The 14,780-nt window shown below is 46.8% G+C and overlaps 1 protein-coding gene across 1 annotated transcript; it reads right to left on the bottom strand.

Annotated features, from left to right (window-relative positions):
- Positions 1 to 2,484: 2,484 nt before the first annotated feature.
- HNRNPUL2 (heterogeneous nuclear ribonucleoprotein U like 2) lies at positions 2,485 to 14,294 on the bottom strand. Its single transcript, XM_061165502.1, has 14 exons — positions 13,731 to 14,294; positions 11,665 to 11,800; positions 11,290 to 11,366; positions 10,897 to 11,036; positions 10,508 to 10,598; positions 10,307 to 10,419; positions 9,832 to 10,095; positions 9,544 to 9,666; positions 9,042 to 9,170; positions 8,363 to 8,531; positions 6,792 to 6,992; positions 5,704 to 5,777; positions 5,328 to 5,438; positions 2,485 to 5,207 (listed from the first exon to the last, which is right to left on the bottom strand). Exons 1-14 carry the CDS (start codon positions 14,269 to 14,271, stop codon positions 5,127 to 5,129), a joined length of 2,250 nt encoding a protein of 749 aa, XP_061021485.1. The 5' UTR covers positions 14,272 to 14,294; the 3' UTR covers positions 2,485 to 5,126.
- Positions 14,295 to 14,780: the final 486 nt, after the last annotated feature.

Genomic DNA, 14,780 nt, shown 5'->3' with positions numbered 1-14,780 from the left:
TATGAGAATCTGGGTCCCTACAGCTTGCCTAGTGGAAGCTCCTTCAGAGCGGAAACACAAGTGTGACAATTCCCGCACCGTTCGGCTTGGGGGTGCTGTTCCTTGGCTGGCTCTTGTTCTCCCTAGGAGTTGGATAAGCCCTAAATTGTTCAGTTTTGGCTTCCTGCTAGAACTGGGGCTTGCTATTCTCCCACTTCCCATTCAGGCCTATTCTGTCACATCCGCTAGGATTAATGTCCCCGCCCCTGGTTCGCTTACCACCCCTCGTAGTGGTCCAGCCAGCAAGCTGACCGGCCAGAGGCTTGTCTCACGAGCGCCTCCTGGGCTCAGCCTCGGCAGAGGTTTATAAAGCCCCAGAATACTTTTTCTAGCAGCCTTTTCCTTCCAAGGGACATAAGGAGGTGGGACCAAGGCCAAGGCAGAGAAGGTCGTAGTCTCAGGATCTCTGCTCCTAATGGATTAAGATTCCCCACCCCCCATTCAGGAATACATCCTTTCCCCGGGGAAGCCTCGATCAGCTCATGCTGTGTCCTGGGATACACTTAGGGGCAGGAGCTGCTTTGCAGTAGGTGTGGGTGACTTATATTAGAGAAAGCATATCACCCCCAGCTTCCTCACACTTTCACACAGAAAGACAAGCACGGGGAGAATAGAGAGGAAACCAGGGGAATAACTTAGATTCCTGTGGATGTCTCCACAGGCTACAGGGGTACCCAGTGAACTTGGGGAGCTGCTGCTGAATTCCAGAGCCCTAACAGGTCCTGGGGATATTTAATTCCCTCATCCTAGACAGGAAGAAACGAGAAAGTAACCTGGTCTCCCTCCTGAAGTGGGGACCTACCCAGATTCTGTTCAGGAACCTGTTTAGTTCTTGTGCTGTGCTTAGTCGCTCAATCCGTGTCCAACTCTTTGTGACTCCATGGACTGTAGCCCACCAGGCTCCTCTGTCCATGGAGATTCTCCAGGCAAGAACATTAGAGTGGGTTGCCATTCCCTCTTCCAGGTGATCTCCCTAACCCAGGATAGAACCCAAGTCTCCCGCATTGCAGGTGGATTCTTTACCATCTGAGCCACCAGGGAAGCCCGCTTAGTTCTTAGTGCCTGTTGAAAACTCCTCGAAGGATCAAGTTTTTTTTAAATCTCTGCATCCTGTCAGTGTCTGGCATATAGCAGGCATTTAAATATCTAACAATTTGATTGTACTATACATGCTTAAATGGCAAGCAGGGCATAAAACAATCTTTCTCTTTTCCTGTTATCACAGTGTTGGGCAAATTCCAGAGGAGTAAGTGAAAATTTCTACATCTGCTCAGACTTCATAAAGTCAGAAGTACTCAAAAAATGTAATCTCAAAAAATGTAATCTCGATTTTCTTTCTTTTTTTTTAAAGCAGCCTCTGCTCAGTTCTTCTACATACTCAATTTTCATACTTGTCAGATTAGAGGTGAATGTCTGCAGCCCTAGTTAGGGAAAAGGTGGGGGTGGGGGTGATTAGAGGCTACTAGAGACAAGACATAAGCTATAAATAACCACTTAAAATGAGTAACTATAACACTGAGTAACTTTAAGAATCCTAGAGAATGGGCAGACACTGAGATCAAGGAGAGCCTTTGGGCTCGAAGCTATGACTCTAGGGTGAGAATCTGTGTCATGTCCAAAGGGAGGAGCTACAGCAGTAACTATATCATCACTGCTTCAAAACCCTACATGTCAGAAGCCTGTGGTATCCCAGCCTTAATAAGTCCCCGACCATTTATTAGAAATTACAATCAAGGTCAGTTCCATGCTAGTGACACAAATGCTTTTGTCAGCTAAAGTTACCTTCTCATTCTACAAATTCACTAGGAAAGAATCCCCATCAAACACCTTCTGCTGAATAAGCAGGCTCTTCCTTTTAAGTGGTAATTTGTTGTTGTTTAGGCACTGTCATGTCTGACTTTTTTCTACTCTGTGGATTGTAGTCCACCAGGTTCCTCTGTTCATGGGATTTCCCAGGTAAGAATACTAGAGTGGGTTGCCATTTCCTTCTCCAGATCTTCCGGACCCAGGGACTGAACCCGCGCTTCCTGCATTGGCAGGCAGATTCTTCACCACTGAGCCACCAAGGCTTCCCTAAGTGGGAATTACTTACAAATAAACGTATGTGGCCCCTAAATGGACAACCCTACATTTAACCTCACGCATTCAACTGGTTTTAGGATAGGCCAAAAACACAGAAGTCATGAGTTATAACTTATTTTCTTCTACACCAATGGTTCAAACTCTTAGTAAAAGCAAGCACTTAAGTAAGCCAACAAACCCTGAGTGAAGGTGTTGCTGGTTCCCCAGTGAAAGCATGGTAGAATGGGAAGGGAGAAGCTGCTCTGCAAGAGGAAAGCCACCCTTAACTGGAACCCAGTACAGCTTAAGCAGCAGCATCAGACATGAGGAAAGCCCCCAGTGACACACTCTCCCAGTCAGTGCAGCCACAGAAGAGAAGGTGAATTCAATCCAAATGGTTATTTATTCTAAAACTGGTAGCTACCGTGCCTACATTTTTGCCAGAATGTTGTAATGAGAACAGGGGAGGAAAAAGTTACAGATGTAAACAATGACACAGTTACATTTTTTTAAAACGGTAAAACCCTTTTTTTACTGGCCACTTCCAAGAATGCTTTACAGGTTGTGCAAAAACATTTACAGGCTCCATGTGGTGGTTGTTTTTCTCACAAGCTTTTCCACCTACAACAACTACAACAGACGTCTGATAAAACACTAAACAAGTCTTCTAAGGAAAACAAGGCTAGGGATCCCTCCTGTTAATCCACATTTCCCCCCTTAACATTGTTTTTTTTTTCCATAATAAAAAGACAGACACAAACAAAACCCAGACATCTACTGTTGTTGCGAGTGATCTCTTGGACTAAACCGACAAGGACGTGGCAGTTTCCCTCTCCACCCACCTAGAAAGAGCTTTTTATGAAAAGATGACTTTCCAGTGTCAAAAGTGAACAGCAAGTACCCCCCGCCCCCCAAAAAAACCCAAAGCGGCTTAAATTCTGTCCTTCCCCCTCCCCGCCCTGAGGGCCTAGCATCCCCAAACCGTGTTGTAGACTATAAAAAGATGCTATTTGCTGCAGGACTAAACATTTGAATAGAGCTGGCAGTTTCTGCCTCGGAGTCAATTTTCTATTATAATCTTGCCCTAAGGGGAATCTCTTTGGGCTCCAGTTTTTATCTCCTTGCCCTGACACTATAAGCACTAAAGCTTTCTCAAACACTCCCCTTAATGGTAATAAAAAGTGGGTTGCAGACAACTTCAGGCAATCACTTCACCCACTGCCACACACAAACCCACAGAAGCAGGTGTCCGGAGAAAGAGAGGACGTCACTGTGAGCAAGCAAACATATTGCCTACCAGCACCCCATTCCAGCCTCTGGGTCAGAGGTCCAGGTGGAGCAGAGGGGTGTCCTAGACAGGTGACTAGAGGGCCAGAACCAGGGCCTGTGCACCCTCCTGGGCACGGCAGTAACCGTGGGAGAGGGAGAGGGAGATCAAATCTCAGCACAAAATTTTCAACAGAGGACTGCCCAGGTAAGGAAGTGGAAGTGAAGTGTTTTCTAGTAGCACAACCTGGGACTCCCCTCGCCAGGAAGTGCAGCAATGTGAGGTGTTTGCTGAGTAAGCTCTTGGCTGACACAATGCTGAGCAGGAAGGTGAATGAAAACTGAAGCTCAGTATTCAAAGAGCATTCCTACATCCCACCCATAGTCTTGAACCAGCGACCTGAAGCTGTCTGTCAAGAACTAGGAGGGTGTCAGTAAAGTTAGCATCCCAACTGAAGTCTCTTGGCTAGATGCCTCTGGGCCACGCAGGGAAGATGCCCCAGGAGGAATCCTGTTGCCACAAGTCAGGAAGGGGTGCTCCTGTGCATGCACACGCTCACATTCACGCTCTTCTCAAGTTCCGGCAGCCCTACTGAGCTGCCTCCCACCCCCCCACCCTCCCCTTTTCTAGTCACTCTCTACCTGTGTATCAAAAAAGCCAGCAGGGCCCTGGCCCTCCACACTGTATAAAATAGTCGCTATTCTCAGCACCTGGGCCCAGTAGCCCAACACCACAGGATTCACCTATATACATATCCTGCTGCAGTGAAAAGAATCCTGCTTCGTTTCTGTGTGAGCTGAAACCCTGAGAAACGTTCCTTCTCTAGAACCAGAAGAGGACAGATTCTCTAACAGAGATGATTTCAGAGACTTCCCGCCTGTCTCAGCCTTGGAAGACAAGAGAGCAGAGACCGGCAGATCACCATCTTCAGACTGAGGGCTGCAATCCCAACTCTTCTCCCAGATCTTATGGAAATCCATAAACGGGTACAGAGAGGCTACAAACTAGTCTACTCTCCAGTCACCAACAGTCCCCATGCCTCCTTGGCCTGGGGATCCTATATAATAGAACCACCCAATTGGTAGCTGCCATGCCTTGGCCAAACAGCACAAAGGCACGGGCACGTGGAGATAGGGACACTATGGCCTCCCAGCCCACCGGACCAGATATCCCGAGAGGGAAAGGTCGGTAAAGAAAATACAAACGGTTAGTTGGTGCAAGTGATTGATAAGAGCCAATCGTTTATTTTCACTGCCCCAGTCACAAGCTCGCCCTCTGCCCCGCTCCTGCCTGCTGTGGAGAGTAGGCACCCTTGAATGCTTCCCACCCTCTCCGCATCACCTCACCATCACTCTCCCTTACTCGGCTGCCAGTCCAGCTGCCTTAGAATGTCAGAAGGGTGACATTTTCAGTTCTTTTCCTGTCCGACTGCAGGGTATATAGGACAGGCAGCCCTAAGTGCTGCTTTCTGAGCAAATGTTTTTTTTTTTTTTGATTACAAATATCTAACTAGGTTTGAAATGTTTTATAGAATAAGACAATATTCTTTTCAACAAACTTTAAAAAAAATGTACAGTTTTGTTGTTTGTTTCCACCTCCCCCCGCCCCCACCCCTGCTTGCGCACCCTCCCCCCACCGCCCCTCCCCGGCAGCTCAGCCCCACCCCGACAGCCCCTGTTTTCCTTGGTTGTGTTTTGGGGGGTGCTTGGCACCCCCGGGGATTCAGCTTCGTGGCTGACAGGCGACAGTGGCAGGGGCTTCACCGATACCCTTGGTAACCGTAGTAGTTCCTGTAGTATCGGTCTCTGTCCTGGGGATGGTGGTAGTAGTAACTCGGCCACTAGAAGAGAGGGGAGACCCCGTCACGTGGAGCCACAGCGGGCTGAGGACGGAGAGGCACGGTACTCCTCCCTCTGGTCCTGCCCGCCCCTTCATCTCTCCATGCCCAGACGATACTCACCTCCCGATTATACTGCTGTCTGTAATAGTCTCTGTATCTGTTGTACTCATAATCTCGACCATAGAATCGATCGTAGTCTCCCCTGTATCGATCGTAGAAGTTACGGTAACCCTGAGAAAAGGAGAAAGAGAAGGAGTGAAGATGCATGGGTCTGTAGCATCACAATCCCCTGCTAGCCCCCATCTTAAGTGAGATATATCTTTGCTTGGTATTATATACAGGCTTAATCTTCCCAGGATATATTCTGCCAGACGAACCAATTAAACGGGCAAAACCCTAAGCCCTGAGAAAACAGCCCAAACCACTCTGCTCCCCAAAGCCAATAGGAATGGCTATCACGGCCCAGAGGGAGGAGCAGAAGGAGAGCTGCACTCACCCCTCTGTTTCCAGACTGCCCCCAGCACTGCTGCCCGTAGGCCCGGTTGTCGTAGCCTCGGCGCTGCCCGCCCACTGGAAGAGAAATGGAGAGCGCGCTCAGACAGCTGGCATGGGGTCCTGGCTCCACATCTGAGTGGAAATCAAAAAGTCGGAGCCAAAGGCAATTCTGGGGGAATAGGAGGCCTGCTTCTGTCAGGCTCACACATTGTTAATTAAAGCACCAGCCAGGATCTTTTAAAAAGTCTGAGGGGGGAAGGCAGAGGAACAGAGACATAGGAAAAACTAAGCCACCTTGGTTTCACTTTTTGAAGCCCCCCAATTCCTGCAAAACATTTAAGATGGCAAAAGGACACATGGCAGAGTGAGAAACACGCGTCAAACTGCCATTTGCAGAGCTGCAGACTTTCAGCCCTGGGAGGGATCTTGGGTATCACACAGCCCAAACCCGTTTTATACAAATGAACAAAGTTTAAATGCCAAGCTCTTCCAAGGCAGGAACTGTTGGTATTCCCAGGGCCTAACACATAGCAAGCACTCAAAAAATTTTTTGCTGACTTACACTTAAAATTACACACACACACATACATTTGAATGCACATTGTGGGAGGGGGATCAAGGGGGTTAACTGACGAAACTAGATAACTGAGAGAGGAAATTAATTCCACTAATAAGCTAACTTACTTCATAACCCCCCAAATTACTGAATAATGCATTCACTTTCTGATCTACATAGCTGGGTTGACCCAGTACACAAAGAAAAAAAGAATCCTGCATAAATCCTTCAGATTAACTATAATAGTGAAGGGGGAATCCATATGTAAAAATGAAAACTAGATAAATGAGCAGGTTCAAGCACTGCTCTTCAAGGAAACAAATACTTTGTTGAAAAACAACTACTTTTTGTTTCAAGATTATGGGAAAAGCACAAGAAGCTAGGAGTAAAGGACACAGGAAGAAATAAGCTCCATAAACGGATATCCTTAATGTTGGTGAGCCGATGTGGTTGCCTGGCCTTTTCTGTGGGTCCAGCTGCACTTAGCACAGAGAACAGACTGAGGAGGGGGCTGGCAGGTCCCCAGGACTTACCGTAGCCTTGGCCTCGGCTTCGGTTCTGCCGGTTACGCTTGTTTCGATTGTTCCGGCGGTTTGTCCGCTTCTCAGAGGGGGGCAGCAGCTTCCTTGCCTCCTCCTTGTATTTAGTGACAATGGGCTGAGCCTCCTCCTTCTCCAGCTCCCCATATGTCACCTCATCCATATAGTCGCATTTTTCAGGCAGAGAGAAGTTGGCTACAAGAGTAAGAGAGAAGCTCTGTGGGCCTCCAAGTGCAAAAATGGGTAATATCTCATAATGAAAACTCCACTACAGGAAGAACAGGGTTTTCTAAGCCTCATCTATAAATGCACAAAAATGCGCTGGGTCCACGCTACAAGTTCATGCTAATTGCAACAGCCCCAGGCAAAGGGCTATCTGCAAACTGTAGATTTACAAGTTCTCAAGTGATCCCTAATAAATTAAGAGTGAACTGGGTTAAGGTTTCTTATCAGGACAGAAGCAGGCAGCCAGAGAGTAAAAGTAACTGAGAAAGTTCTGGTGTAGTTAGATAAGAAATACACTTTTCTTCTTCTTTTTTTTTTTTTAAGAAATACACTTTTAAAAGAGACTCAAGAAGAAACTGACCCAAGCCTGAAGGCACGTACTCATCTATCTGAGAACAGGAAGCAAAGTACAGGGGTCTCACTGACCACCTGTGTAGGATGGGCCAGCACTAGTCTCTGGACATCAAGGTCAGAGGCTGAGTCCCAGTGGAATTCAGTTCAATGAGGTGCTCCAGATTGTTAACTGAATCCAATTAGCCCTTAGTTTCATAAAATTGAACTAAATTCCTCCAAGTGCCCCCAAATCAGTTATGGATTGGTCTAGTTCATTCTGAGTAAACTTGAGCTCTTTAGTGTGAAACCAGCTCCCACACTCAGGCATTGTCAGAATTCAAAGAGCCAATAGCTGACAGCTCTGGTGGGATGCCAGGAGCTGAAGGCAGCATGGGGAAAAACCAAACTCAGAGGTGAACAGCAGAACTCCAGATCAATCAAGAAGGTTAATATTGCCTTCCAGGGAACCTTGCTGTACAGCTTTATATGGCACATACCAAAAATCAACACCAACAAACAATAAAAATAAAAAAACAAGCCTAATGTGATATAGAAATCAAAACATACTGCTGAGATCATTCACTCCAACCACCACCATTTTCATCTGAACCATGAGAATGTTCCATCTCTAAAGCATAAATTCAGTGAAGGCAGAGCTTCATTTCATTCATTCTTTCCCTAAGTCTAGAACTATACTGGACAAATAGCAAACACGCCTAAGTATTTACTAAATGAATAACTGACTCACTGAAGCCTCTGCCTTGAGTTTTGATTATCCTGTGACCTATCACCATTTTTTTTTTTTTTTAATTTTATCAGAATGAATCAAGGGGTTATTGCTTCACCATTCATTCTGCTCATTCATTATTCCACAAGTGATCACATTCATTAATTTATTCCTCAGATTTATACTTTACACATGTGAAGAATCCTCCAGGTGCTAAGAGGCCCTAGGGAGGTGTGCATGGACCAAGGCCAGGATCTCTAACTTGTAGAGGTTAGCCCACCTTTCATCTCCAGCATTATAGACTCAGGCACATCATCTCCCTCCACTTCCTTCCTCAGCTCCAGCCTCTTCTTCCAGTCCTCCTCATTAGGGACAACCACCACCACTTTCCGGGAGAAAGTCTTAAACAGTAACAGCTTCCGCCGTTGGCCAGAGTTGTACACATTACACTAGGGACAGGAGAAGTAATAGATGTTTTAGGAGTAAAAGTTAAATTCAACCAACACTTACTGAGAATCCTTCACAAGTGAGGCACTAGATTAGAGGACTTATTTATACAGTCTCTAAATTCTTCAAAAGCTACATGATGTTTTCCTGTTTTACTCAACATGAAACTTGAGAGTCAGAGAGACCAAGACTTGTCCAAGGTCACAAACCTAGTAAGTGGTGGAGTCATGAATCCAAAGCTACCACACTCTATCACCCCTATAATGTGTTTTACAGCCTGGGTCCAAATACTCTCTGGTAAAAACATTGAGAAGTGTATCTCTCAATTCAAAAAAACATTACAACCATAATTCTTGGTTATAACTGGGTAACCTGATTCTGTTCCTTAATTTAGTCTTTATATATGCACCTTATTTTGACTCTGAGCAATTTTATCAGGTTAAATGGATACCAAATCTTTTATCTTTGGACATATTGTTAAATTAGATTTCTTTTGAATTTTTGAACAATACCTGATCAAGAATGAAGTTCCTCTTTGTCCGGGAAGCAATCTGGACCAGCTTACTAAGGCACTGGGAGGCTTGCTGAACTAAAAGGTCTCGGCTTTTGGGATCCATCTCTGGCTCCTCGAGCCCCTTCATCTGATGAGTTTAAGAGGAAGAGAAACACAAAGAATTACAAAGCAAGTTAAAGCCCAAGAGTCATTGGTAAATGCCACCAAGCCACCACATCAGTTCACTGCCATTTCTTGGTGCTGTGAATGCTGTCCATTTCCTACAGGACTTATTTCCAGTCTTAATCTGGATATGCCTGAAACACCCCAGGCTTTACCAGCTTTCAGAAATCTGATAACATAGCAAAGGAAAAGAAAACAAAAAACAAAAACTCATTTCTTTATTTGTGGGGCCTCTGATCTCAGACACCTGAAAGACCCAACTCCATTGGGAAAAGATTATATAAGTTTCTTGGTATTTAAAAGCGAACACCAGAGTGACTTATCCCCTACCAACTCACCCTCATTTGATTGAGCACAGTCTCAGCTCCCAGGACATTGTATCTTTTCTCAGGGTTTTCTTTTGCATATTTCAGGGCCCACTGGGTCTTTCCAGATCCAGGGAGTCCCACCATCAGAATCACCTGCAAGTAAACAGAACAAGGAATGCTAATAAAAAAAAGACAAACCTGAGGGTCATGTTTACCAAGCCCAACTTAAGAACATCTTCCCCAGCTCCCAGTTGGGCAAAGCTTGAGCAGAAAGGTGAAAAGCATGAGCACCAATGTTCTGCACCCTCTCTGGCATACCTCACACTCCTCTATGGTCTTGGGAGGGACTGCAGTGCGCACGCGCTCCTCAACAGGCACTGCATGGATGAACACAAACTCTTCTGGTGGTGGGAAGAAGGGCTCCTCCTTCTGACCAAAATTTAATTCTACAACACAATTTTTGCAGAGGACGTGGGGTAGGAGGGCCCGATCTGCTAGGGATTCCTTGCTGATACGGAATGCCACACCGAGGTCTTCTCCATTCTTGGAAAAGGAAAGTTCTACTTCTTCAGCTTCAAAATTCTACAACAAAAGACAAGAGTATTTATGGGCACACAGGGCTTGCAGTTGATTAATCTCGCAACTCAATCTTTTTTCCCCTTACTTCAACTGCTACACAACTATGCAAGCAATGCATCAACTGCAGAAAAGCAGCAGCTGATGGGATGCGAAGGGATCTCCAGCGCCCTCCATCTACTCTATGCTACAACCCACAACTTTCAGGAGCACTTACAGCAAAGCAGCCAATGACATCATTCTCCCCAAAAGTCTGGCCGAATTCCTCAAATTGCCCATTCTCTGCCTTGAGTCCTCGTCCATCGAAACCATAAGAGAATTCATCCTCACCTAGAAAAATCAGCAAATTAGTTTACCTACATTCAAACTTCCCACAGAGTAGCAAACACAAACACGGTTAAGTTAAAGATAACTTTACCAAGCTGTGGATGGGAAAAATCAACAGACCATCCAACTCGAAGGAGAGAAACCTCTGTGCAGCCTTCTTTCATTGGGAGATTCTGGGTTACCTGGCCAAGTCAGAAAAGGAACTCTTCAGATATTCTGACCAACTCAAGCAAAGTCAGAGTTAGACAAAATTTTGATACAAACCAGAAACAACAACTATCACAACTCAGTGTCAGAAAAACAACTGTTGATGAACGTAAACCAAAGTCATGAGGGTTAATTCCTTGGTTACTAGAGCTAAGATCATCTTTCAAGTATGGTACCTTTCTTTAATAAAATACTGATAGATGCAAGTCCAGTATAGAGTAGTTTAATGACTAATTTAATAAATGAATGGTCCTAATGGGCTGTACACACTACCTTGGCCTCAAAGCAGACTTTCCCCTTTGTCACTCCATAAGTACTTCTGGCCCCAGACCAAAGAGTGGGGAACTTCTCTGAGAAAAGTGGCTGCCCTCCATAGCGGTCTTTGCTGACTTGAAAATGGAGATCGGAGGTATCTGTTAAGAAAGAAGCAATCTTTTTACTCCAATGTGCAACATTCTAAGCCTTCAAAAGAACACAAATGTACCCAGTTCTCAAGAATGGATACAAAGTCTAAATCTCTTAAAAGCTGCAGGCCAGGAAGTTTTCAGTCCCCAAAATCTCTTTTGATTGGTTTAAAACCCCAACCTGTCTGCCTTATACATACAGAGGTCCAGGTTCTCAACATTTGATTGGCTGAAACCCCCAACCTGTCTGACTTATACATACACGTGTCCAGGTTCACAAGAGTGTGATCCTCTTCCTCATCTTTCACCTCTTCTTCTGGGGGTGGCGGAGACTTTGAGCTACACATATGAGAGAAAAGCAAATATAATATAACCAAAGTCCTTTAATTCGAGAGGTGTCTGCATGACTTTATGTCTGTTAAACTACCAGTGAATATAAAATTCCAGCAGGCAGCTTCTTTCAGCAAATGAGAAAAGGGCAAGGGAAGCATTCAGGGTGGATTCGATCAAAGACTTAGGCCTATAAGAACCTATTCCATTTTTAATCCACCCCTTTTTACCAGACTCTCCAGTCAACATCAGGTATACCAAAATTGGAGCAGAGACTCCCTTCAATGAAAGGGACTGTTTCCCTCACCGGCTGTGGTAGGCCTCCTCTCGGAATTCATAGTAAGCTCGGCCATGTTCATCCTTCTCATCCCGCTGTCTCTTTACCCCCCGCCGCTCACCATCTGAGCCTGCTGGTTTTGATTTTTCACTATCTTGGTCATCTCCTACAAAAATGAGGGAAAGAAAAACAGCAGTTTTCATACTGGAGTGTAGAATAAGCTCAGAACCAACAGAAACTAAAGGAGGACCTGCATATCTGTCTAGTCAGAAGAGCCAGGTTATTCCCACTGCATCCACAGAATGTTTTATTTCCGAAGATTATCTTTCTGTCATTGGATGGTATTATTATTATATTTTTTTAAAAGGACATTATGGACTAATTACAGTCAAAAAGTAGATTAAAAGTTGGGCAATTTTTGCATTCTAAATTTATCTGCTTAAATCAGGTCAAACTTGCAGATTTTCCCACTCATATGACATAAAAGAAACATGCCGTAAGTTTTTTAAAAACTTCATAGCTTAACTTTGATTCTTGACTATCAGATTTGGATTTAAGCTAGAGACCTAATGTATATTTTTCAACACTTTCCCACAGTGTTGTGTTACAGAAGCCTCAATTTCTTTCTTTCTTTCTTTTTTGAAGAGTTTGACTTTCCAGCTTTAAAATGCACAGCCATCCACAGCTTTACTTACATAGCAAATGAACTCTGGCACTTTATACAGAACTGTTACCATAGATTTTTACTGAAACTTGCAAGAACAAACCATTAAGTCACAAGAGAGCCATAAATAATACTGCATCTTTACCTCACATAATTTGGGGCAGAAAGGTGTTGTCATATATTTAGTAACATTCTTTACAGGAGGAGGAAAAAAAAACAAACAGAATTTTTCCTTGGACTTCTGTGGTTTGCAACACTAACACTAAAGGTTTTTAATAATAACCTCTCTAAAGAAGTTCTTTCTCTCTCAAGCTTTTTTACCTGCTCTTTGGGGGTACACATAAAGACAAAGATTATGTAATGGGATTTTTGTTCCAGGACATGGCACAAGCTGCAAGTTGCATGTGACTGTTGTAGAATGGGTTCCAATTATACCATCATACCCAGCAGCAGCCTAAAAACTGTATTATAAAAGGAACTAAAAGCAAGCCACTTCATAGTAAGAATGGGAAGTAGCTCTAGTTTTCCTCCCACTCTGACAGATAGTTATGGATCAGCTGTAACCATCCAATCACTTCAAAGGAAGAGAGGAAGGTCACTAACTCCCCGGGGCACCTCTATACATTCTCTTCCACAAGGTTATTCAATGGACCCACCAACACCCCAATCATTTCATCAGGAAGTCAGGGACCCAAAATGTAAAAGTCTAGCTAAGTATACAGTAAACATACAAATTTGCCCATCTACATCCACTCAAATGAAAGATTAAAATTTAATCATAATCCAGGCAAGGTAAAACCCCTAGCCAAGTAACGTTAGCTAACTTATTCTAAATGTTCTAGATTAAGACTTTCTCTTTCCTACTTAACTATTAAACTTGACACCCTCACACTGCAAGCTACCGAAGCAGGAGCTGCTGCAAAAGCAGAAGCAAGGTTAGATTTCCAGATTTTTAGTGTGGCTCAAACTCTAGTAATGAGCTTTTGATGGGGCGAACTCTTGACGAACTTAGCTTATTGCTTAATTTTATGGCGAAAAAGTAAACAGTCGGGTGGCCCAAAGGCCCAAGCCTCCAACAGTCGGTCTGGTTGTCCATGTAATCAACAATTCCTAGGTTTAGGAAAAGATAAGGACCGCACCGCGGGAGGCTGCTCCAACAGGTAGCTCGTAACCAGTTCGCATGGGAAACCACTTTATTTCCATTCACTACCACCAAACAAGCAATCATTAGGAAGGAACCTCCCTCCTGCAAAGAGTGGGGCCACCAGAGGTAGACAAACCCTCCGGAAATGAGGGGAGAGGACGAAAACCACTTCCCCTGAGGAGTCCCGGCAAACGGCAATGGGAATCGGGACCCCGCGGTGCAGGGCTCCGTGCTGGGTCAGGGGCGCACCCGGCACGTTGGAGCCCGGCTCCGCTGCCAGCTCCTCACCCTGTTCCTCTGCGGCCTTGTCACCCGGCGCCTCGGATCCCGGCGTCTCGTCTCCGCTCCGCTCCTCCGGTTCATCTTCCTCCCCCTTACCGGTGCCCTGCTCTTCGCCACCGTTTACCCCACCTGACTCGGCTGTGGCCTCCTCCGCCGCTTTCTCGGAAGCATCGGGCTCCGCCTCGGCCTCCACGGCTGCCGCCTCCGGGGGCTCCGGCGGCGGCTGCGCGGCCTGGACCGAGGCCTGGGCAGGGGGTGGCTCTTCGTCCTCGTCCTCAAGCAGCGCCTCCTCGTCCTCCTCCTCCTCCTCTTCGTCCTCCTCCTCGTCCCCGCCCGGGCCGCCGCCCGACGCGGCCACAGGCCGAGGCTCCGCCTTGCAGGCCCCGCCGGGCCCGGCCCCGCCACCGCCGGCCTCGTCCTCGAGCATCTCAGCGTCCAGCGCCTCCTGCAACCGCTGCGCCAGATCCACCTTGAGGCCGCGCGAGTCCAAGCCGCGCCGCTGCAGCTCCGACCGCAGCTCGGTCACTTTCAGCCGCTTCACCTCCATCGCCGCCGCCTCCTCCGCCTCCCGCCGCCTCCTCCCCTGCGAACCGTCGACCGAGCCCGACTGCGCAGGCGCCGCCTCCGCCTCACGCGCCAGCACGGAACCCGCGCGAGCGAGCGCACGCACGCACGCACGCAGGCAGGCCGGCCGCCAGGCTGGCAGGCGGTGGGCCGCGAGCAGCCTGCGCTACGTAGTGTTTATTTCTCGCCCCTCCTCCCTCCCCCTTTCGGCCCCCGGAGCCCAAAACAACGCAGCGGAAAGCTGCTTCCTCTCCAGCCGACCCTCGGCTCCTCTGCCGCGGGCGGGCGCGCGCCCAGGACGACGGACTTCCCTCCGTTTACCTCCCGCCCCTCTCACCCCCTGGGCCAATCGCCGCTGGCGGCTTCACGGCGCAGCCGCACCGGAGCCGGCGCCGGGGAAAGGCTGGCTTCGGCCCAAGTGCCTCGTCGCACCGAGGCGTGTGCGTACCCCACTCTCCGTCCTGCTAGCGGGGGCTGCGCAGCCGCCTGGAG

The sequence above is a fragment of the Dama dama genome, chromosome 2 (genome assembly GCF_033118175.1).
Source record: "Dama dama isolate Ldn47 chromosome 2, ASM3311817v1, whole genome shotgun sequence".
Classification (NCBI taxonomy): Eukaryota; Metazoa; Chordata; class Mammalia; order Artiodactyla; family Cervidae; genus Dama; species Dama dama.
This window is presented reverse-complemented; position numbering and strand designations above follow the sequence as displayed.

Excerpts from the sequence above, each read along its gene's own strand:
- HNRNPUL2 (XM_061165502.1), bottom strand. The coding sequence starts at position 14,271 with ATGGAGGTGAAGCGGCTGAAAGTGACCGAGCTGCGGTCGGAGCTGCAG. Across the intron at positions 8,532-9,041 it reads GGAACTTCATTCTTGATCAG|TGTAATGTGTACAACTCTGG; the intron begins GTATTGTTCAAA and ends TCCTGTCCCTAG. Across the intron at positions 5,208-5,327 it reads GACAGCAGTATAATCGGGAG|TGGCCGAGTTACTACTACCA; the intron begins GTGAGTATCGTC and ends CCTCTCTTCTAG.